The sequence below is a fragment of the Orbicella franksi genome, chromosome 11 (assembly GCF_964199315.1).
Source record: "Orbicella franksi chromosome 11, jaOrbFran1.1, whole genome shotgun sequence".
NCBI classification, from domain to species: domain Eukaryota; kingdom Metazoa; phylum Cnidaria; class Anthozoa; order Scleractinia; family Merulinidae; genus Orbicella; species Orbicella franksi.
Window position 1 is genome coordinate 23213434 of NC_138155.1, and position 23891 is coordinate 23237324.

At 38.9% G+C, this 23891-nt stretch overlaps 1 protein-coding gene and 4 pseudogenes across 4 annotated transcripts; 3 read left to right on the forward strand and 2 right to left on the reverse strand.

The window, feature by feature from the left end:
- The first annotated feature begins 1208 nt into the window (after positions 1-1208).
- On the forward strand, positions 1209-6515 carry LOC145502642 (ras-like GTP-binding protein RHO pseudogene; annotated as a pseudogene). Of its 2 annotated transcripts, none has more exons than XR_014051373.1 (2): positions 1209-1572; positions 4229-6515. The product of XR_014051373.1 is annotated as a ras-like GTP-binding protein RHO pseudogene, transcript variant X1 (transcript). The 2 variants fall into 2 exon arrangements; XR_014051374.1 differs by having other exon boundaries at positions 4234-6515.
- Positions 6516-8213, reverse strand: LOC145502641 (ras-like GTP-binding protein RHO). The gene is made up of 2 exons (XM_081481984.1): positions 7997-8213; positions 6516-7219 (listed from the first exon to the last, which is right to left on the reverse strand). The coding sequence occupies exons 1-2, from the start codon at positions 8008-8010 to the stop codon at positions 6610-6612; spliced, it is 624 nt and encodes a 207-aa protein (XP_081338110.1). The 5' UTR covers positions 8011-8213; the 3' UTR covers positions 6516-6609.
- Positions 8214-9240: 1027 nt separating this feature from the next.
- Positions 9241-11275, reverse strand: LOC145502539 (ras-like GTP-binding protein RHO pseudogene; annotated as a pseudogene).
- Positions 11276-11450: 175 nt separating this feature from the next.
- On the forward strand, positions 11451-13067 carry LOC145502222 (ras-like GTP-binding protein RHO pseudogene; annotated as a pseudogene).
- Positions 13068-13622: 555 nt separating this feature from the next.
- LOC145502544 (ras-like GTP-binding protein RHO pseudogene) lies at positions 13623-20601 on the forward strand (annotated as a pseudogene). Its single transcript, XR_014051358.1, has 2 exons — positions 13623-13688; positions 19167-20601. The product of XR_014051358.1 is annotated as a ras-like GTP-binding protein RHO pseudogene (transcript).
- The last annotated feature ends 3290 nt before the right edge of the window (positions 20602-23891 follow it).

Here is a 23891-nt window from a genome sequence, read left to right on the forward strand (position 1 = left end):
AAAGCGTTGCTAAATTTTCATGCTATTTGTGTGTAGTTAAGGGAGCTATGTCACGGCTTGCGTATCTTGAAAACTTAAGCCTAAATTTTTCATGTTCGTCGTTTAACGAAATTTTATCTCAATTTTTCAAGTTCATCGTTCGTCGGGGAGCAGGGATGGGACATTGGTGAGAGCGCTTGCCTCGCACCTATGTGGCCTGGGTTCGATTCTGGCCCGGTGTCATATGTGGGTTGAGTCTGCTGTTGGTTCTCGCCTTGCCCCGAGGGTTTTTCTCCGTGTTCTTCAGTTTTTCCTCCCTCCACAAAAACCAACACTCCAAATTCCAATTCGACCAGGATTGAGGACCCGCGTGAAAATCAAGGCTGATGTGGCTTCCTCTCTAAATATAGTAATTTATTCATAATCCGTGCCAATCTTATCAATCCTTAACCATCCTTGTTCCTCTATGATTTATTATTTTCTTTTTGGTGTTTTTCTATCTTAGTAAACTACTATTTTCAGCTTTCCGTCAATTTTTCAAAACACCGTGACTGAGCTCCGTTAGTGTGTGCGACAACCATTGTTAGCCACTGCAGCTACCAGCCAAGTTCATATTTTTTTTACTTGACGCCTTTGAACTCTAGAAGCCCCATTCCTTGGGGCTCAGTAAATTCAGTGATGTTTGAGAGTACTATTTCTAATTCTGCTCACGTCCCCTTTTTAGAGAGGAAGTTACCAAGCGGAAATAACGTCAGCATTTTTGTCACGCTACACCCTAAAGCTTGTCACGTATTCATGAACAAAATGGAGAGTGACAACAAAGAGTTTCGCGTAATCGATAACAGTGCAGTTGAAAACAACTAAATTCAAAGGAAAAGTATTTGCAAGATTTGTTTCGGGTTCGAATACATCGAAATTTTGTTTGATATCACGATTAAGGACCATTTCGAGGCTCCTAAACATGATCACAGTGCGCCAAAGTACATTTCAGACAGTCTGATATATCTGCTACTATTTTTAGAAAACACGTCTTTCCAATGAAAAGTTTCCCTATAAGCAGATATGTAGACGGATACTAAGAGAAAGGTTGCTAAAAAGCAATATCCAATATTTCAGAAAAAAAAACAATTAAGTGAGAAATTCTTTGAAACCAGAAAGGAATAAAAGCATTTTTCCGCTCCTGTTAACTCCTAGGAAGGATTGCGTGACGAATCCATAGCGCGGCTTGACGAATTACGAAATTCATTTCAATTTCTATGCTTCAGGTTAAGATAGGACTCGCAAATGGCCAGTACAGAATAAAACGGGACTGCAGTGTTCAAGACTTGTACTGCTTGTATTCACAGATCTTCTCTTGGCCTGGTTTTGAAGAATCTGATCCAGGATGACGAAATAAACCAACTCATTACCAAGGGGGTTTCCCCTAATGCAATGAGGTGCTGACCTCATTGCATTAGGGGAAACCTACGGAACTACATGTACTGTGAGAGTATAAATTGAAGGTGGTTGGCCTACTGTTTGTCATTTTCTGAGTTCTTCGACTGCTGTAGGTACACAGTGTCTGTAACGGGAGGCTTCCTTGATTGTGGAAAGGTAGGTTGGAATTTGTTTGCTACAAAAACAACGCTCCAACTTCAGGCAAGTTACCCTAATGACACGGTTGACCCGAGAATTTCCGAAATTTATCGGCTTCCACTCGGAGTCTACTCGGCTCTCACTAGACTGCGAGCCGAGTCTCTCCTTTCTTCGAAAATCCGTGGGAAAGAACGCAAAACAAGTAAGCGTCTGAGCCGCTCGCACATTACGCTCACGGTCACGCTCGCAGGCTCACTTGTTTTGCGTTGTTCCTCACGGATTTTCGAGGAAAAGAGAGACTGCTCGCAGTCCAGGCTCGCACCAGCTGACCGCGTATTTACCGATTCAGTCAAAATGTCTATTTACGTACGAGTTGTTCTCCTATGTGTACACACAGCGTGACAAAGATATGGAAAATAAACACATTAGATGAAACGGTTCTACCACATTAAAGGGAAACTTGGCTGAAAAGCAGTTCATATTCCAAAGTATACCTAATGGTTCTCCCTAACTGATCCCGGGGTTTTAAGTTGACATCTCTGTAAGTGGTTAGAATATGAAGTGTTTGGTTTTCAATTCAGTTTAAATCACCTGGCCGTCGCCATGTTGATTTTATGGTAATTTATGACGTCATTGTGCGGTCAGAGATATGGAGTCTACAGAAGACGATTTCTGAACTTATTCATCTGGAATGTGAATTGTAAATAAGTGCTAGCACTTTTATATCTCTAGATTCAAGCAATGTGGCTGTGAGCCACTGAACTTGGAAAATAAATCATGAAAGGGTGTTATGAGGCATTGCTCATTAAGGGAATACTTGTGACGTGAGGGGCAGTCTAGCTTTCGAACAAGCCCATACTCGCACGCGGCCTTTTTCCACTCAGGGGTGTGTTGCGATATTTGCCAAATGAAAAAGTTCAACGTTAAAAATTTGTTTGTTACTCAGACCTGCGTACACGTTTCACATTGCATGGATCTGTACATGTCTTCCTAGTACTGTAGTCAAAAACGGCTAGATCATTTTGTTTGGTCAAAAGTGAGGAAAAGACTGAGTGAAACACTTGAGCCTGCGGTACGTAAGTAAATAATTAGATTTTCTCTTTCCGCTAACTGCGCATTGTAATAAGCGCTGGTCGCCATGCGAGACGTTGGGAGTGTGAACTCCACTGGTGATGACAGATTCTTTTTCTTTTTCTTCTTCATTGTTTTTTTCTTTTTCTGTCAAGAAACCTTTTACCGAAAGGTAGCGTTTGTCTTTCCGTTTATTGTGTTAAAAAAATCGTCTGGAGCATTAAATCATTCGTTTATATTGATTGCTTTCGAACTCACAATATCACGTAGGTTTGGGAAGAAAAAAATACGAAGACTTTCCCTGAATCGAATCGCTAAGGAAGAACCATAACTATTTTCCTTACAATGAAAAAATCGTTATACCTTCTACCTCTCGAACATAACTAACTTGACACTCTGTAAGCAACTGTAAAACGGCCTTCGACGGCTGATGTTCGAAACCCAAAAGGGGGGTGGGGGAGGGGGACTCCTATATGAAAAGGTCCGGAGATGCTAGTCGTCTCGGGTACAAATCAAGGGTTCTGGTCTCTTAGGGTGTTGATGACGAAAGGTCGCCATTTTTAGTTGTCCTTTAGGGTGCACTCGATGAATTAATAACAAAAGAAACACTCTCATTTAAGACGGATTCCGCTCAAAGTTCGAGCAATAAGTGCAAAAAGTATTTGCTAAAAACCTACTCATAGCACGGTAACTTTTGGAATGCTATTGAAAACGACTAACTTTAGTTCATTTCTCTAAGTGACCCCGCAATTAAATTCTCAAGCATTCTCGAGAAAGTTAATGTCAAACCTCCTACGAATACTAAAAAGCGTGTGTTTGTAACTAAAGCGAAACGTCTGTTTTAAGTGAAATATAGATAACTTCAAGTTCAATTTTCTCTCGCGGGGTCAGCTCGAGAGCTTAAGTCTCGATAAGTTCTTCTTAACTGTATTCAAAATAATACCATGCCATGAGTTTTTTTTGGTGACTTAATTTTTTCCATTATTGCTCGAATGTTCTGCGGAAATCATCTTAATTTCTGTTTTCAGGCTTGATTTCCGCTGATCTCTCGAGTACGCGAGTCGGGTCTACAAGTGCGCGAGGGATCGTTTCTTGAACAGTGGCTAGTGATCGAACCTATTCCGTTTGAATTGGTATTTTTTAGGGGTCTAATGAAGCTCAAGCAACGTCCACAATAGTCTCCCTTAGGAGTTAAATTCATATTTTCCGACGAGCATCCCTTGCCTTTTCATGTGGGAGTGCCCTTCCCGGTTTCCAAATGTCTAACGGGAAGTGAAGAAGTGAAGGAGTGATGGAGTGAAATCGTTCCACCACTACAACTTGGAAAATAATATTTTCCAAGTTTAAAAACGTTCAACCGCGCATTGACATCATAATGTCCCATCAAGCTTTACAAAAATATACATGGCAGCACGTGGGAAATTTGAAATCCTAAAAATAGCTCAAAGCAATAGCCGAGCATTCAAAATAGGTAGAGAATTATCGACTCCAAATTGCTCAAACAGTTTAGCACAAACACCAGCTTGTGATTTGAGACAAAACTGTTTTTTAGCCAAGATTTCCTTTAAGTATTATGTATAATAAAACGTTTACTTTGTTTCAGAAAAGATGGCAGCCAACAGACCGATTAGAAAAAAGATTGTCACTGTAGGTGATAGTTCCTGTGGAAAAACCTGCCTTTACACAACGTTCGTCAGAGATCGATTCCCTGTGGAGTACGTGCCAAGAGTTTTTGAGAGTCATGTTTGTGATATTAGAGTTGATGGCAAGACAGTAGAGCTAGCATTTTGGGATACGGTGGGAGACGAAGAATATGACAGGCTACGACCTCTCTCCTATCCTGACACTGATGTTTTTCTGATGTGCTTCTCCATTGACAGTCCTGAGAGTTTAGCCAAAGTCCTTGAAAAATGGACTCCTGAAGTCAGGCATTTCTGCCCAGATGTACCAATTATTTTGGTCGGTAACAAGAAAGATCTGAGAAATGACGAAAGCACAAAGAGAGAGTTATCAAAGATGAAACAAGAGCCTGTAAAAAGTGAAGAAGGATCTTTAATGTGTGAAAGAATCAAGGCCTATGCTTACCTAGAATGTTCTGCTAAAACAAAAGAGGGAGTAAGAGATGTATTTACAACGGCTGTGAGAGCTGCACTGATGACGAACGAAAGGCGAAATAAACGAAAATGTTGCATAGTGTAAAATAAGTAGAACTCTTGAACATGTTTTTCCGTGACTGGAGATTCCGTTTGACAAGGTTTACTAAAGTGGAAAACTTTCACTACTTTATAGAAGTAGGAAAGGGTTACTCCTCTGCGTATATAAAGCTGCACAGATCTGTTTATTTTAAAGGGTATGAACCTTATATATTTTGGACTGAATCCACCCGTGATTGACATGTTTTGGTCTGAAACAATTAGCTCTGTTATATATACTGTCGTTTGTTTAGACTTAGTTTAGTAACCTCTTGCTGATAAAATAATTATTATTATATTCCCGGATATATTGAAGCAGAAAAATAAAAATAAAACTCTATGCATGTCGGACTTATTGCCATCATAAAACACTAGTTCACGTCGTTTGTACTAGTCCGAGATTCAACTGGAGATTGAGAAGAAGTACTTCGCAGCAGAATGAATGAATGAATGAATGAATGAATGAATGAATGAATGAATGAATGGATGGATGGATGGATGGATGAATGAATGAATGAATACCTTTATTTAAGTGTCAAACTAAAATGGCAGTAAATAACCACTAAATGGGAACACTATAAATAAAAATCAGGCAGTCAGCTCTTGAAAACGGTTTTAACAACGAAAACTCAACTGTAAATATGGAGATTTTTAGGCTTTACTTATAGTAACTAGTAGTTATCAAAGATTAGAGCAGCGCATTTACATAAAATCTCGATACACAATGGATTAGGGTTGCGTTACACTTCCTAAACGCTAAAGAAATAGATGGAGGTCGACAAACTACGAAGCTCTTGACGTAACTGGCCGCTCCTAAGGCAGGGAGTGACGTACAGTAATAACTTTCATAACAGTAACGATCTGGTAATGCATAAATAAAAGTTGTTGACAGAATTATCAGTTCTCAAGAAGGTTTTTTCTTGAGGCATTGCCACATCACGTGTACTATACCTGGGGGGGGGGGGGACACCCATATTAAAAGGTCGCGGATTCTTGTCGGAAAATTTGAATTAAACCCCTAAAGGAGGTCAATCTGGGGTGGCTCGGGCTATGTTTGATCCCTAAAAGATATCATTTAAAACGGAATGGGCTTGATTACCAGCCGCTGTTCAGCAAAGTTCAGGAAAGGAGCCCACGCTGGTGGACCGGACTCGAGAAACCGGCAGAAATCGAGCCTAAAAACGGAAACGAGAGCGTTTTTTTCATTATAATTTCTTCAAGTTCACCCTAAAAGATAATTTGACAGCTAAAATTAGTGACGTTTCATGATCTAAGGGGCATTATGGGTAATCAGGGCAAGATTGGAATCTGAAGGGGATGGGAAGGGGGGGCGCTTAAATTGTTTTATGTTCAATTCTAAGAGTTCAACATTTTTTTAGCTCTCTTCTCGGTGTTTGGAAATGTGGTCAAACAAGGTCTTTCGTGTTTGATCAAGAGGAAATATCAAATAAAAATCAGTTGACCAACACATAATTCCTATCTTTTTTATCTCAATGTCCTAGAAGTTTTCTCGAACATCGAATGACGTTCATTTTAGATTTTAGTCCTCTCAGCGGCAACCCCGTTCCCAGGGCTCTCTCTCTTCTTCGAGGAAGAGAGAGGACCCTGGAAAAGAGGTTGCCAAAGCGGTAGTGACCAGGGACAAATTTTTCATCCTGAGAGATACGGAAAGTACAGCGATCCTCAACACCGGGGGGGGGGGGGGGTCAGGTTTTGCAAATCCTATGTTACTTTAGCAGGTCAAACATCTCCAGTGGAGTTTCCTACGACATGTCCAAACGTAATACTAATTTTACACTATGCAACAATTTCGTTTATTTCGCCTTTCGTTCGTCATCAGTGCAGCTCTCGCAGCCGTTGTGAACACATCTCTAACTCCCTCTTTTGTTTTAGCAGAACATTCCAGGTAAGTATAGGCCTTGATTCTTTCACACATTAAAGATCCATCTCCGCTTTTAACAAGCTCTTGTTTCATCTTTGATAACTCTGTCTTTGTGTTTTCGTCATTTCTAAGATCTTTCTTGTTACCAACCAAAATGATTGGTATATCTGGGCAGAAATGCCTGACTTCGGGAGCCCATTTTTTAAGGACGATAGCTAAACTGTCAGGACTATCAATGGAGAAGCACATCAGAATAACATCAGTGAACTGATAGGACACAGGTCGTAGCCTGTCATATTGTTCATCTCCTATAGTATCCCAGAATGCTAGCTCTACTGTCTTGTCATCAACTTTGATAGCACCAACATAACCCCCATCAAAGACTCTTGGCACATACTCCACAGGGAATCGATCTGTGACGAACATGTAGTAAAGGCAGGTTTTTCCACAGGAACTATCACCTACAATGACCATCTTTTTCCTAATGGGTCCATTGGCTGCCATGTTGAATCCTCCTTCTCTGAAACAAGGTAAAGCGTTTTATATGATATGATATGCCCTAGAGTTTGGATAAAAACATATGATGTTTGATTTTCATATCTGCGCGCATGAATGCAGGGACCCTCGCATCAAATGAGGCAACGACGACTCGTACGTAAAACAGACATTTTGAGTTGTAAATACGCGGTCAGCTGCGAGTGGAACCGAAAAACAGTACAACTTCTGGCAAGCCGGAAGACTTCGGAAATTTTCGGGTCAATCGATTGGGTGCCGAGAATAATGAAGAACACCTAAAGCTTTAATTCAGAAGATTTCTCGGTTCCAGACCTCGCACAGACTAACCCGTTATTTAAAATTCAAAATGGCCGACACAAAACAGCATCAAAATCGAAAATGACGCAGTCTGCGACGAGTCACGTATGAGACAGTGCATTTTATCTAGTTTTTGAAAGAATCATATTTAATATAAAAAAAAACTCTGAAATTTATGGAATTAATGAACAGGGATTTTCGCCAGGGGAGTCTTACTCCATTCACTAAGCGTCACGCGATCTAAGCCGTTTTCAACAAATCGCGTGGTTTGAATCAACAAGACTGATTTGCAATGTACGGTGAATTTCGCTGGGGAAATGGTTAAACAAGGCTCCCCTGCCCCCTGAGGCGTTAATAATCTGTCTACGGTAAACGTACACCAGGACTCAAGTTGAAATTCTCCGCCGGGTCTCCGACATTTCGCAGCCCTTGCTTGTGTCCGTAGAAAAATCATTGCATTTGAAGGAGAGCAATTTCAACCTACCTTTCCACAACCATAGAGCCTTCCCTCGCAGACTCTGTGAACGAAAATCGAAGAACACAGAAAATGACGAACAGCTTGCCAGCAACCTTCCCGAACTTCACTCTCAGAGAGACCAGAGAAGTTTCTCAGGTTCTGACAAGTCTCGACTTACCGTATAGCTCGTCACGCAATCTTTGACCTCATCCTGAGAGACTGTCGAATGTCAAAAAAACGTAGTTCGTTTGTCGCGAGTATTTGGACCAAGGAATTGAAAATCCTGTTTTATTCTGGACTAGCCATAACTATAAACCCCAGGTATACATGTTTATAAAATAGCAGAAATACTACGCGCGGTCTCATTGGTCGATAGGCGTGTTTAGATGATGATATTATATGTGAACACGACTGTGACGTTTTAAATCTTGGGTTTGCATAACTGAACACTCTTCCTGTTTAGATGAGGTTCAGAGTAAACATTGAAATAGTGCTCTATTGCTCAAATATAAATTGAAATGAATTTGGTACAAACTGCTGCCTCCCCATCGATCCCATATTGTTCTAATGTTCAATCCTCTGATTGGTCATGAAACAATAGAGTGGAATCCCGATTTTTCGAACCTCCAAGGGAAACGAAAATTATTGTGGTTCGAAAAATTGGACAGTTCGAGAAATCCGGGGTAAATTTACAGATGATACTGAGGAGGGGAAGCGACGTTTGGTCCAGGGGGGGAGGGTACTCCCTTATATGGGCTATAAAGGTATGTGCGGCCACAAAGGGTGTGGTTTTTCAGCCGTTTTGGTCATAAATAGGGTATCGATTTTGGCCATTTTGGTCATAAATAGAGTATGGTTTTTGCACTCTGGTCTTGAATTGGGTATGTTTCTTACAAGAAGCTACTTTTTCATAATTATCAATAACACCGTCAAGAAAAGTCCTTCATAACTTATGTTTAGGTCAACTGTGTCAGCCGCAACGGACATAAATAGGCTATCGAACTTTTGGTCAGGTCACACCCCCACCCAACTTTTCTGGAAGTACACTCCCTCCCCCCCCCCCCCCACCCCTCCCCACCTCCGGGCTTTTGGTTCTACTTATTGGGGGGTTTGAAAAACTGAGGGATCGATAAATGGAAATTCCACTGTAGATTTTACACACTTACTTATGTGTTAGTTTGGATAATTAAGCTATATAAATAATTTAAATAACCTCAGCTCTGAAGAGTTTAGTAGATTTTCAAGGGCAAGTACTAAGTAAGAGTGGAAAATTCTTTTATTTCATCCCGATTTCAAAATATCTCTCGCTTAGTTTATTATCTATTTAATTTGTCGATATTAGCTAGTTTTAGTTAAGTCTGTCTACGTGTCTACTTATAAGGAAACTTTCCATTGGATAGAGGTCTTTTCTTAAAATCTAACGTGATGTCATCAAAATTTTGATGCATCCGAACCCAAAACGATTACAATTTTCCTTAAATGCTTTGAACGTATTTTTAAACAGCGCTGTTATTCAAAGCTCTTTGTAGATTTGTCACTCTCCATTTTATTCACGACTACGTGACATATGTAAACATGTGGCGTGACAAAAAAAAAAGATGCGGTTCGATTGCTGACGTTATTTCCTCTTGTCAACTTCCTCTTTCAAGGGAACGTGAGCAGAAATAATGCTTTCTTGCATTACTGAGCCCCAAGAAATGGGGATTCAAGAGTTCAAAGGCTCCATCTTTAAAAGTGTTTGAACTAAGCTATTAGCAGCCTGCGTAGAAGACTTTTCTTTCCATTTTCCAGGCGGAGACTCGAGCGAGCGAGCGAGCAAACGAGCTCACTTGGCCGGTGAGCAAAAACTGGGGAGAAGAGGGTGGGGGTGAGCAAAAATGGAGGAGATCTAGAAGGAAGAAGGAGTGGGGAGGAAAGGGATGATTCATTTTTTTACCCTCTCCCCACCCTCCCCCTGCTTCAAATTTTTCACAGTCACTCGCAGTTTCTTCCCTTCGCGCGCTTTTGGAATTGAACGTCTGCTACTCAAAGTAAGCTAGTAGCTGCAATGACTAGCAATATAATGGTGACTGGACTATCAAAATACGTTTGTCGCACAAAAAGACATGAACTAATTGGACATATACTACACACAAATAGCTTAAAGTTCTCCACCATGATTTTTAAAACACTTCTCTATAAAATTACGTCAATGCTCGACAAAAAAAGTTCTTGTGCGAGTCAAACATTTTACGATTGTTTTCTTAACTAACAACACAGCTCAACAAACGACAGTCTATCGAAGTCTCCACCGAGCTAGTTCAAATTTTACTAAGGTTTCCTAAATTAAGCACATTCAAATGTTACTTATTTTACAGAATACAGCATTTCCACCGCCGTTTAAAAAGTGGCTTTTCCTTCCAGTAGCTGTTTTCAGTAAGCGCAGCTCTCGCAGCCGTTTCAAATACATTTCTTACTCCTTCTCTTGTTTTAGCAGAACACTCCAGGTAAGCATAAGCCTTGATCCTTTCACAGATCAAAGATCCTTCCGCACTTTTAACAGGCTCTTTTTTCATCTTGGATAACTCTCTCTTTGTGTTTTCGTCATTTCTCAGATCTTTCTTGTTACCAACCAAAATTATTGGGACATTAGGGCAGAACTGCCTAACTTCAGGAGTCCATTTTTCAGGGATGTTTGCCAAACTGTCAGGATTATCAATTGAGAAGCACATCAGAATAACATCCGTATGGGGATAGGAGAGAGGTCGCAGCCTGTCATAATCTTCTTGTCCTGCTGTATCCCATAACGCTAACTCAACGAACGTGCCATCCACTTCAATATCAGCCACATCAGTTTCAAAAACTGTAGGAATGTGATCTTCAGGAAACTGATCTTTAGAAAACGTTGTGAGAAGGCAGGTTTTTCCACAGGCACCATCACCTACAATGACCAGCTTTTTCCTTGGGGGAGCCATGCTGTGAATTTCAAACTGCAAATGAAGTAGAATAAATTAATGTCAATCCGCCATTAGTTTCCGGGGAACAATCAAATCTTTTTTTCCTAATGTGCTTCATTTATTTCTGTATGAATGAATATCAATTTTGATTCAAATTCTAGCCGAGATATGAAACAACCGGGATTTTCTGGGAAATAAATCAAATTGACACGGAACCAAAAAACGACATTTTATAACATGTTAACGAAACCGATGACTGATCGAGGCATTAAATTTGAGGCCGAAGTTCAGCCGACGACAAGCACAAGTCGCCGAGTATCGGCGAAGTATTCCGACCGTTTACTGACTGAAATAAATTTCTTATTTCCCTTTAAATTATTACATGTAAATGCGAGATTCCGCTAAGGCTCTTGAAAAACTGATTTCTTTTAAAAATGAAGCGCTGAAACATGTCTGAAAATGAATTAATTTGAACCTACCTTTAAAAACCAAGTAAACGTTCTTTCACAGACACCGTGGACGAAAGTCGACGAATTCAGAAAATAATGACGAACAGTTTGCCAGCCACATTCAATTTATCTTGTACAGAGAAATTCCGTATTTCAAGGTGCTGAGCTCACTTAGGGGAAACCCCCCATGTGATTATTTCATCCTCTGATTTGATTGGTCAAAACACAATTGATTTTACGCATCATAGAATTTTCCCGTTCTATTCTATACCAACAATATATAAACCCTCCGTATATTATGAAATCGATTTTTTCCGCCCACCGAAAACTACGCAAAGGTTTAAAATCTCTTGCTGTTTCCGCTTGTTTCATTTGCATTGACGTTTCCGAGATACGTTTTGCTGAGGGCCCATTTTGCATATCTACTTATAACGAAGCTTTTCATTGGACACACGTGTGTTTTAAAAATAGACACAGTTATATAAACCTGTCGGAACAGTGTGCTTAGACTGTATATTCCACTAGCCGACCTTTGATCAGAACAAGTCTGTGTGCTTCTAAATCTCTCGATCAAGTCGCTGTATACCTACCCGAAACAAATGAGTTTTCCTATGAATTGTTGTTGTTTAAAATTTGATACAATGTACCAGTTTCATGTAAAAAATGCCTATATTCTATTGTGTGACAAGTAACGTGACAAATGGTTGTTTAAATTATATTTCTTTTTGACCAATCAGAGGAAAAGTAGGTCCATGAAAAAAGATTGTCCAACTACAGGAAATATATCGTTTTACTGAGTGTTTGCGATTTTACAGTCTTTCTTATCGGATTTCGTGCGGCGATTGTTGTAAAGAGTTTGAAACAGTTTGTGGAAAGGTAAGTTAGAAAATGGCATTTTTTTATGGAAAGCTTAAGAAATTTAAGATTCCGTGATAATAGATTTTTATTGACCGTGATTAATTGTAAATTTGAACAAATATCGGTTGCTTTCAGCTTATTGATTCCTGCGAGATAAAAATCTCATCAACTGGCTGAAATATCAGGTATCTTTTGGATTAAGTTAATGTACCGTAGTAATCGTTTGTCTGGTCTTTGTAATTAGAAAAAGCTGGTCATTGTAGGCGGTAATGCCTACGGAAAAGTCTGCCTTCTCATGGTCTTCGCCAGTTGGGAATTTTCCAAGGTTTACGTGCCCACGGATTTTTGACAACCATGTGTCTTCAATCCAAGTTATGGTAAGACCGTTGAGTTGGCCTTATGGGATTCAAGAGAACAAGAAGAATCTGATTATTTACGACCAAGCTAATATCCCGAGATTGATGTTATTCTGATGTGCTTCTCCATTGATCGTCCCAACAGTTTAGCGAACATTGCTCAGTAAAAGATGGGTGTTCCTGAAGTCAGACAGTTCTGCCCAAATGCGCCAGTCATTTTGGTTGGTAACAAGAAATATCTGAAAAATGACGAAACCACAAAGACGAAGTTATCCAAGCTGAAACAGGGGCCTGCTAAAAGCGAAGAAGGATCTTTAATATGTGATAGAAAAAGCAGGAATAAAGGCCTTTGCTTATCTCGAATGTTCTGCTAAAACAAGAGAATGTGTTTGAAACAGCTGTGAAAGCTGCACTTGAGAACAAAAAAAACGAGATAAAATTAAAGAAAATGCTGTATATTGTAAAATACTCGACTGTAATAACGTTTGAACCCATCTAAAACGTGAGGTTAAAAGAAAAGAAACTGTCCATTTTCCTGTTGCCCGGTAGCTTTAGTTTCCGGATGCGTGACAAAAACATTGCGGCCGTGGTTCTTAGCTGACACATTTCTGGTCGACTTCCTCTTCAAAAATGTCGAATTATCATAACTAAGGAAGAATGCGATATCAATTTAGATCTGTGAAATCGGACTCTATTGCTTTTAACGATGATTTCTCTCGGTTGATGTGAATTTTTACACCTGTACAGACGTGTATGGTTGTGTCACGAATCTTGATGAGATGTCACGCAACCGATTTATTTTCCCATTCTTTCTCTATCAAGCTCTCAGTCAATCAGTTGTCATCACCCTTTACCTTGTTGATCAGAGCTAGCAGTCGGATTTTGTACTCATTGTTTGAAAACAAAAGTTTAAAAACCCTTTGAGTGAGCCAGAATCTACCAGAGAATCGGAAACAAAGGTTAGGAGGCAGCTCCTATTTTTAGAACACACGTGTCGAGGAAGGTCAGCGGCCATTAATAACCCTACCCCCCTGACTAGTATAAATTGAAAGGGTTGTTCTGCTCAGAGACTGTGTTTGTGTCGTACGAAGCGAGGGATTGTTACTTAGATTCGCGAAAGGTAGGTGATAAAATAGCAGTTATACGTATAGAAAAGCTGTGGAATCGAAGATCCTGTTTTAATTCGAATGTTTGAGGCGTTGACAAACTTAAATAGTAGTTTAATTGGGATCTGAAAAACTGGGAGTAAGCGACCATTTAATATTGACTTTGCAGGCATGTGAGAACACATCATCTTCAGTCGTCTTGTTATTTCACAATCCATTCTGAAACTAAAAATTTTCATCTCAGGGTTGTCTTAGCCTATTCCTTTAGTTGCAGCTTATTCTTTTAGCAATGCGTTTGAAAGAAGCTACGTGTCATCAATTCAATTCTGTTCGATTCAGTTGAGAGTCGATAAATTTCGATTTCATGCTAATATCGAGCGATAGCCGAAGTTGATAAAAATCAAACAGTAACGTTTTGAGATTGTCCGAAACCACCTCTCGATTTTGATCGATTTCAGTTTAACGTAATGTTCGATCAGTATCGATTTTTGATGAAACGTAAAGCTACAGTTTTCATGCATGTAAGCTTGTGTGAACAGCTTGTAGACCACATCGATGGACAGTTGCCAATCATTGAAAGAAATCAGCTAGTTATGAGTGATTTTGATTGATTTGTAACATCTTGTGAATTGGTTTTGACGTAGGACTTTTTTCAAAACATTTTTGTAGTTAGGGGCAAGATTATTTCAAACATTTACCTGAGTACCTTTAAAGATATTTCCAAAGCTGATCTGTTTTAAAGCCCAGGTCAAACGGCACATGATAGTCGATGAATGATAGTTGGTGAATGATGGTGGATGATTGTTGTAGTGTGCACTTTGACCACCGACTATCATGCACTTTGAGCTTACTGAAATTGTTCATGATAGTCGATGATAGTTTTTTTTCTTTAATTCTGACTATGTGTATAGATAGTGCATGATAGTGTTTTGGTCAATTTTTTCTCAAATGTCTCACAGTTCATCTGTAACATTTTCTTGTACTGTCCAGCAATTTTCTCCATGATGGGCTGGCAGGGGGGGGGGGGGGGGGTTTGAAAACAGGGGTCCAAAAACCTCTAACCTGCGACCATACCCTCCCTCCCTTATATTCAGATGTGTGAGTTTTTTTTTCCCTTCTCCCTTTTCCCTCCTTCTTTCCAAAAAAAAAAAAAAAAACGCCTGATCGCAGGTTAAAAAACCTCAAAACTGCATAGCAAAATGTAAAAAAAATACTACCTCAAAATTTACCAATATACTGAAACCATTGCTACAAATGAGCTAGATGCCGTCATTAACACTTCAGGTTCGCCATTCCATTAGAAATACAACCTTATTTATTTTGATAAAAAGTGTATGCTAATGCTAATCAGTGTTTGACCATCATATTCATAATTAAATTTCTGTAATATCATACCATAAATCCTGGAATTAGCACCCGGGTGCTTATTTCAAACTTAGGAGAAGATGGAAGCACTTGTTCGAGGGGGGCGCTTATTTAATTTTTCCCATATGGTGGCCTGACATGATCATTTTTTTTAACACATCATCTGCGCATAAACAACAACATAATCTGTTTATCGACATAAAAAGCTGATCCTAAAGTTTAAATTGCGGCACCGTTAGTACCTAAGGAGTTCAACGTGTTCACTTAACGTGTTCACAAACTGAAACAATGTACAAACCTAATACTATATGACAAAAACTAAACATCCTTTGTTGTCTCAGCACTCGTTCACAAAATGGGGGGAGGGGAGGGGGTGCTTATTTGAGGGGGGCACTTTTTTTAAATTTTGGCTGATAGGAGGGGCGCTTATTCGAAAGGGGCACTAATTCAAGGTTTCACAGTAACTGTCCTTAATATCATGCACTGTGATGAGTATCAACAACTGCCATGACTTCATAAAAGACCAATATTTGAAATGTTTTTCCTGGGACTGTCTTTGTCGTGTTGCCGTGGAACTAAAACCACTCATGCCTGTAAGAGTACTGCTGACTTAACTAATGAAAAAACCTTGACATTTACATGTAACATACGTTATTTCTCGAAAACAAAGCGCAAATCAACAAAAACAACTATGCAACAATGCTTTTCATGTCAAAACAAGTCAGTCTGCCAAAAATTAGCTCGATCCTGCAAAAAATAAAAATCAGCCCAAAATGCTATATGCACCCTTTTTACATGAAAGCCTTCAATTGTAATGGCCCAATTGCTCTTTTGAGCCTTTTTCACTATTTGTTGCATGGCTTTGGGATTTTGAAAAAATATCAAGTAACTGCAGCTCCCCTCTATCGTGTATACACACATGAAAAATCTGTTTTCTGATCCTCTGTAGTTTCCAGCCCATGCAGTTAAAACTCTTCCCGGTCACGCCCTGTTACTTTCAACACTAATGATTAACACTTTTCTTGAAGAGTGATGACAGAAAAATTTGTCAAAAAGTTATGTTACTTCTTTTTCGTCTGAACTTTGGACAATAGGAAGTTGATTAAAAAAAAAACAATCACATTGGTAGTTTTGCGTGGCTTAATGTTACCTACATGATGATTTTGCAAAGTCACACCATTTCAAGTCACAATGGCCGACCTTTGTTGAACTAGCAATTTGAAGGATTTCAACGGTTTTTAAAGATCCTGAAAATTTTTTTTGAGGCTGATAACAATCCTAAAGGTATTTAAAGTAAATACGAAAGTAATTTTATGGTTAGCTCGAAATTAGAAGCAAAAATTTGAGGTAAACAAATTTACATGATTTCTTCATGTGTGCCTCACAAAATGGATGCATGTTGTTCAAATGGGACTAAATTTACTTTGGCTCGTCGTTTTTATATTTAGAAGCTCAATTAATTACTGAATTATTTGTTTTGAATCGTTTTTTTGGAGGGTGAAGCTTCGAAACTTTGGGAAAAAGCTTTGTTTTGTTGAGACAATAGATTTTTGATAAGTACGCACGAGGAAATCTGAGTTAATAATCTACTTGCAGTCACCATGGTAATGGAAATGCGATTCCTCTGTTTACATGTTTAAAACAAAATCCTCCTAAATTCCAGTTTTGATGGTTTTCTGATCTGTTTCTAGGACGTGCTTGCTGATAGATTAAGGAAAATGGTTTCTCTCAGCGTCAAATTTGACCAGGAGAGTGGAAATACAGTTTTTTTGCGTCTCCAACATTTTGGAAAAACTATAGTTAAACAAGACAGGTTTTTCGCTGGCAACATCAGCAAACATAGGCACGCAAGGCGTGCAAGAGTTATTTTTTTGTGTGTAGTGTCGGAGATAGGAGCATTCATAAAGCTGTTTACAGTGATGATTTGGTTCATTTGACAAGTTTTTTGGGTTGCGATGTACAGCAAGAAAGAAACTGGGAATTTATGATGTACACACGATGTTACATGGTAAGATAGCTAAATAGTAAGCCATAAAATGTTTGACTGAACAAACTACAGTAATCTGACACATCTCCAGATTAATGTAGATACCATCTTATTTTCTAACAGGCAATTTGATTGGTTCTTTGATACAAACCGCACTGTGATTGGTGTGACATGCACACATGCATAACTCCCTCACTCACCAATCACATAGCCCTTCCAACCCCCAAGAGGAATTTTTGCTCAAAAATACTCAAGTTAATTAAGAGACCTTTTCGCATTTTATACAAGTTGTAAGTTTACCCTTTTTACACAACACAACACAACACAACTTCACAGATAATAGAAAGAAAGAGAAAAAACCTCTCTGACACATTGAAAGTCTGATTTAATTAAATTGCGCTTTAACTTGGTGCCATGCAGTCTTCAAAGAACATTTGAGCAGTTTTCATACTTTTTACCTTTAAAAATATCGGACTGAAATGAATGTCATCAAATAAAACTATTAAACTGCTACTGCAGAGATGTAAAAACCGTTCAGAAATGAAAGCTTCTTTTTTGTTTAATATCCTGGAAACAATAGCCCATAACTTGTCAGCTCTAATTGAATTTACTCCCATATAAAAAACAAAAGTGTTAAGTTACCATTTGTAACTAAAGATACCCGTAGGAAACATCTCATGGGAAAGAGTGGTGACGATTCGTCAGCTCTAATTGAATTTACTCCCTTGTGAAAAATGACTGTCAAATTACACTTTGTAGCTAAAAAATGAAAATATCTTCAGTTGTTATATTTGCATGCAACAAGAGCAAAACAATCGTTACCTGCACTTACTATTGTAAACGTTAGAACTGTTTCAAATCTAAATAGTCTCGTCCCCTCTAAAATATGTCCTAAGAACTAGAAGCGACGATTCGTGACCTCTAATTGAATTTACTCCATGTGAAAAACAAAAGTATCAAGTTACCTTTGTTACTAAAAATGAAAATATCTCGTTTTATGTGCATACTACTAACTCACGAACTGTTTCAAACCTCAAGGCCCATCTCGTTCATAACTAAAATCCTCAGCCTAACCCACAGGAAATGTCGAAGTAAACCCAATATATCAATACTTCCTCCTCTTTTATAGGAGAATAAATATGGCCGTTCTGAACTGTATCGGGATCAAATCTTCTCACATACCATTTACCTTTACAACAAGAAATTTGATTGGCTGTTTATAGTAGATCCAATCTGATTGGTGTGGCATACATACATCTCTCACTCATCCATTGACCCATCTATAACATACCCGACGTGCCAACTAAGAGGTATTTTTTTTTTACAAAAAAATAACTCAAAAATCGGATATAATTTTTTTGCAAGAAACTTGTGCCTCGCTAGATACTGTTGGAAGATGGGAGACAGAATGGAGAGGCAAAATCGTATCTAGCCATGTGTCGTCTCATAGCAGAGGAGTTATGATTCTTTTAAAACCATGGCTTGACGTAAACATTGAAAAAATTGCCTCAGATGATCACGGGAGATATATTTTAGCAAAAGCCACTTTTTAAGCTGAAATTTAAAACATTTTCAGATATTTTTGTTTTCTTTGATCAAGCACTACGGTTACATGTAATAGAAATCTTCAAAGGTTTAAATATTTTGAGTTATCTGTATTTCCCTGTGGTTTGAAAGTGGTGATGCTTTTGACTCAATAATCTCGGTTTGGATCCAAATGAGCCGTTTAACTTGACCAGTTAACCTTAAAACAAAAGCGAAGAGTTTAAATTACTTTCCTCTAACAGTCACTGTCCCAGAAATGCCTAGAGAATTCCTTTTCACAAGGCGAAATTGGCTCAATGAAAAATAGGACACACTTATCACCTTTGACTGCGTGACCCAAAACGACTGACCGCGGCAAAATATTGAGGCCTAGGATAGTAGGAACTAGGCAAGAATTTACTTAGCCTAAATTGCCAATAACTACCTCAAAATACAAGAACCTATCTTTTTACAGCATTGTTTGTCATCCTTTGTACTGTTATAATAGTTACCTCTTCCTTTTGTGCTGTTATTATTGCTTTATTTTTGGAAATTGTAGCTCTTTCTTGTAAAGCAAAAAAACAGACAAATATTCAAATACTTCAATCCCCTTCAGTTGCAGTCACAGTAAGGATTCAATATGGCAGCAATCAGGAAAAAGCTAGTCATTGTAGGTGACGGCGCCTGTGGAAAAACTTGCCTTCTTATCGTGTTCTCCAAAGATGAGTTTCCTGAAGTTTATGTGCCCACAGTTTTTGAGAATTACGTGGCCGACATTGAAGTCGATGACAAGACGGTAGAGCTAGCATTGTGGGATACAGCAGGACAAGAAGATTATGACAGGCTACGACCTCTCTCCTATCCTGACACTGATGTTATTTTGATGTGCTTCTCCATTGATAGTCCTGACAGTTTGGAGAACATTTTTGAAAAATGGACTCCTGAAGTCAGGCATTTCTGCCCTAGTGTACCAATCATTTTGGTTGGTAACAAGAAAGATCTGAGAAATGATGAAAATGTAAAGAGAGAGTTAGCAAAGATGAAACAAGAGCCTGTTAAATATGAGGAGGGAACTTTAATGTGTGAAAAGATCGATGGCGATGCTTATTTGGAATGCTCTGCTAAAACGAAAGATGGAGTAATATCTGTTTTCAGGACAGCTACAAGAGCAGCACTTGACGCTAAGAAAAAGAAGAAGAAGGGCAAGTGTACATTGTTGTAAAATATACACTGTATGGAAAAACAATAACTTGGTTGTGAAACTTACAAAAACTGATTGATCTCCACATACTGAGGTGACAGGATTTGTTTTTGAAACCCAAAGGAGAATTCTGTTGTAAATTGTTGGCCATCCCTTCCTTTATCACCAAATAAATACAGTCTTTTGGATTTGAATTTTCAACTGCTGTTAAGGGCGTTTAACAAAACACTGACCCCTTGCAAGTTCACTGATCCCCTATTGACCCTCCCCCCCCCTCCCCCCCCACTGACCCTCTATAAAATCAACGACAAAAAGATGATTTAAAACAGCCCAAAACTATCAATGGTACTGCTTCAAATTCACAAATAAACTCAGCTTACCTGAAATTTCCAAGATGGCAGATGAGTTGCAGACTTCTGACTCTCTTCTGCTTTGAATCTAAGTGCAGGTTTTGTTTCTGGAAAAGCGAACAAGCAATTACATTGGAATATCATCAAGTGTGGTATTCATACCCATCAGAAAATTAAGCAATGAAAGTAACAAAGAAATGCTGACAGTATCAACACGCTCTGATTGACCACAGACAACATGAACATGCAATACACGATACATTGTTTTTATAGGGGGTCAGTGTTTTGTCGAAACCCTGGTTAGAGAAACCTAGCCTCACTTATTCATCAAATTTTCATCCCTCCTCTTAAAATAGCATAGCTGACACTCCCAAAATGTTACAATACAATGTTATTTTTGAGTTTATGTACTATATTATCAGCAGATTTATTTGACAGCTCACAGTCACATATTTTGTTGTCATGTTTATTTTTTGAACTGATTAAAAGCCTTTTGAAATTTATCATTTCCAGTCCTTTTTAAAATAAATTTAGTGAACAGTACTGAAATGAAATAAATAACTTTTTACTTAACCTAGGGTAGGTCTGAGAACATAAAAGGAGAAGAAAAGCTTATAATTATAGCAAGTAAAAAGTGCTTCCTCAAATATAGTGCTATCCTATGAAACAATCTATTCTAAAGCACAGTGTGCGAGAACAAAGTATACAAGAAAGAGTATTAACATGTATCTACCATGATAAAAATGTGGATGATATCTAAAATTATAATCCATAAAATATTTTAGTTCACTTGCAATTTGTCTAGATGCGTCTTACATATGACTAAACATGCCCCAGCTAGAACTGGGGAATGGTTAAGTCTGGATACGAGCCAAGTGGCCCATCAGGCTGGAGCTTATCCTGGTTTCTGTAGCATGAAGTAATTAGCAGTATTTTTACTTCCCCCTAGATGGGATGCCAGTCCATCACAGGGTTACCACTCAAAACTGCATGTGTGGTGAAAAATATTTAAAGAATAATAAACACAATAGCCTCCATTTGGCATGAAAATATGCTGGGATATTTGTCCTTGGACATAATCTGTTCCTCAAAGCTCACAGTTTTCCTTGAGCTATGCCTTTGGAAAATATCGCAAACTTGCTTCGCTAATTAGCTTGTCTGTTGCAGCTTCATGGCTTGTGTCACGGCACCTGTTCGCAGGCTATGTAGCAGGCTTCAAACATTTACCCTGTGGGAATTGAAGTGGCCAATCAGAGAGTGTATTTGCCTTAGCTGAACTGCATTGAATAGCCTGAAGAAATAGTGTTTATAAATACATAATTAATTTAGTAATTAATTAAACAAATGAATAAATAAATAAGTAAATAAACAAATAATTAAATAAATAAGTAAATAAATAAATAGATCAGCTAGGATTCTCAATCAGTCTCTATCAAGTGCAACAGTAGGCTCAATTTACTAATACCATGCGACTGTCCTGGAGGAGGGGAGACCCCCATGTAAATAGGACAGGGGTGCTGACTGGAAATTTTGAAAAAAGAAACCCTCAGGAGAGGTACCAAGATCCTGTTTTGTGGACGTGGTTTGAAATGGTCTTTACCGCTAAGGGGTTCAAATTCCAAAAATAAGACATAATCTCCTGTCATATTTTTTCCACTAATACGCTAAAAGGCACCAGAAGTGCTCCCCCGTGGACCTTTTGAGACTGAACACCCAACGAGGTACCAAAATCGCGTTTTTTAACCCCTAAAAGGTACGCCGAGCACCCCGGTTCTTTGTTTTTTTATGCCCCCCCCCCCCCCCCCCCCCGCTTGGGGCGACTGTTCGGGAAAGGAGCCCGCGCTCGTCCTCCTCTTCTCGGGGAGGGACGTATAGACCGAGAGAGATAGCGGAGGAAATCGATCCTAGTGCAATAGCAGAGGTCTCGGTTTGAAATTGTTCTCTAAACACCAGTAGTTCTTTGGTCATTTTGCGTTACCATGTCTCTTTGGACGTTCTCTCTGGTGCCCAGACTACCGACGGCGGTGGTTGAAGTGATTTCTTCCTACAAGTGGAGTGGAGTGGAGTTTCTTCCTCTGAATTCATTGTCAATAACAGGACAGACGCATGAAAAACTTACGTCATTTTGCTTTTTACAATAAATCATCGCATAAATTATAAATTCACGTGTCTGTCCGCTTATTAACCACCCTCCAAAGTGAGTATTACATGTAAAAATAACATCAACTCGGAAAAAAATCCGAGTTCTAGATGGGATTTCAACTCACGACCCTCCTTGATCTAGCCGGACGCTGAATTGACAATAAAATAAACCGCCTTTTGACAATGAAAATTAGCCAATGAGCGCAGGAGAATTGCTGCAGTTATTGTGAAATTAACAAATTGACGTCAGTTTTTTACGCGTCTGTCCTCTTATTGATGATAAATTGCGTCTTAACATCGTCAAAGTGGCTGTTGAACCACGAGCCGCAGGAGGTGAGTGGTTCCGGAGTAAACTTTGACAATGTTATGACGATATTTATCATCAATACGAGGACAGACGCATAAAAAACTGACGTCAATTTGTTTTTTACAATAACAAGACCCCAAAATGGTCAAATGCCGGGAATAGGTGAGGGGAGAAGACGACGTAAACTTGCCGTAAACAAAGATAAGTGAATTTTATTCAAAATGACGCGAACATTGTCGATAGCTTTTCTCGCTTTTTCATTGGCTACTTAAAAAGTCCATAAAATCTCATTGGTTTAAAAGCTGACAGTTTGACAGCTGAGAGTTGAACTTGAAAGCTTGCATAAATTAAAATTTTATCCATCTGTACTCTTCTAGATGATAAAAATTAGCCAATCAGCGCGCGAGAAATTAGACAGTTTTGTAAAATTCGCTTTTCTTCTGACTTCACTTTCATTGGCCATTGTATCTTGAAGATTCTCCGAAGACACTTTCATGTTGGAAGGTGTAAAGTTTGAGCCATGCACCAGGCCTAAGAACTTATTACAAACGAGTGAGACCCGGGGGGGGGGGACTCCCATAGAGGTACCAAGATCCTGTTTTGTGGACGAAGTTTGAATTTTTTGTCCCCCCTAAGAGGTATCAATTCTAAAACAATGCATAAACTGACACTTTCATAATTTTCGATAGCGATACGGACGATTGCATCGAATACCTTCCACTTGTAAAGTTGTTTGTAAAATATCTACCGTCATTTTTTTTTGGGGGGGGGGGGGCTCAATACCCTAAAAGGCCTCGAAGGCTCCCGCTGTGGACCTTCCCTAAGAGGTACCAAAATCGCTTTTTTTAACCCCTAAAAGGTACGACGAGAACCCCCGTCCTTTTTAATTCATTTGGGAGTCTCCCCCCGTCAAGATAGACATTATCAAAATCACGTTTCACAACGAATTCAACAAATATTTCTCATTTCACGAATTATTATTCTTGACAATTAAGGTTCCCAGTTATGTTGCCAGAGAGACAAATAAAACTAACCATTTCACGGCTCACGGGACTAATGAAAGAAGGCAATTCATAGAGATAACGAAAATATTTGCAAACTAATTTAGCCATTTCACAAAGTTAAAAATAAAGCAATTAACACGCCACGGACAACCAAGTATATAAAACTTTGTTCAATAAGTGGCTTGCTTCCTTCAATTCCAAAGATCGACGCAACTAATTCTTCCGTTATTTTTGTCCACCCACTATTATTTCTTAAACCATTCCAGTTATTTGAAGAATTTCATATAAATAATCGGTGACAATTGGGTCCACCTAGAGCCAATTACGACACGTGGGA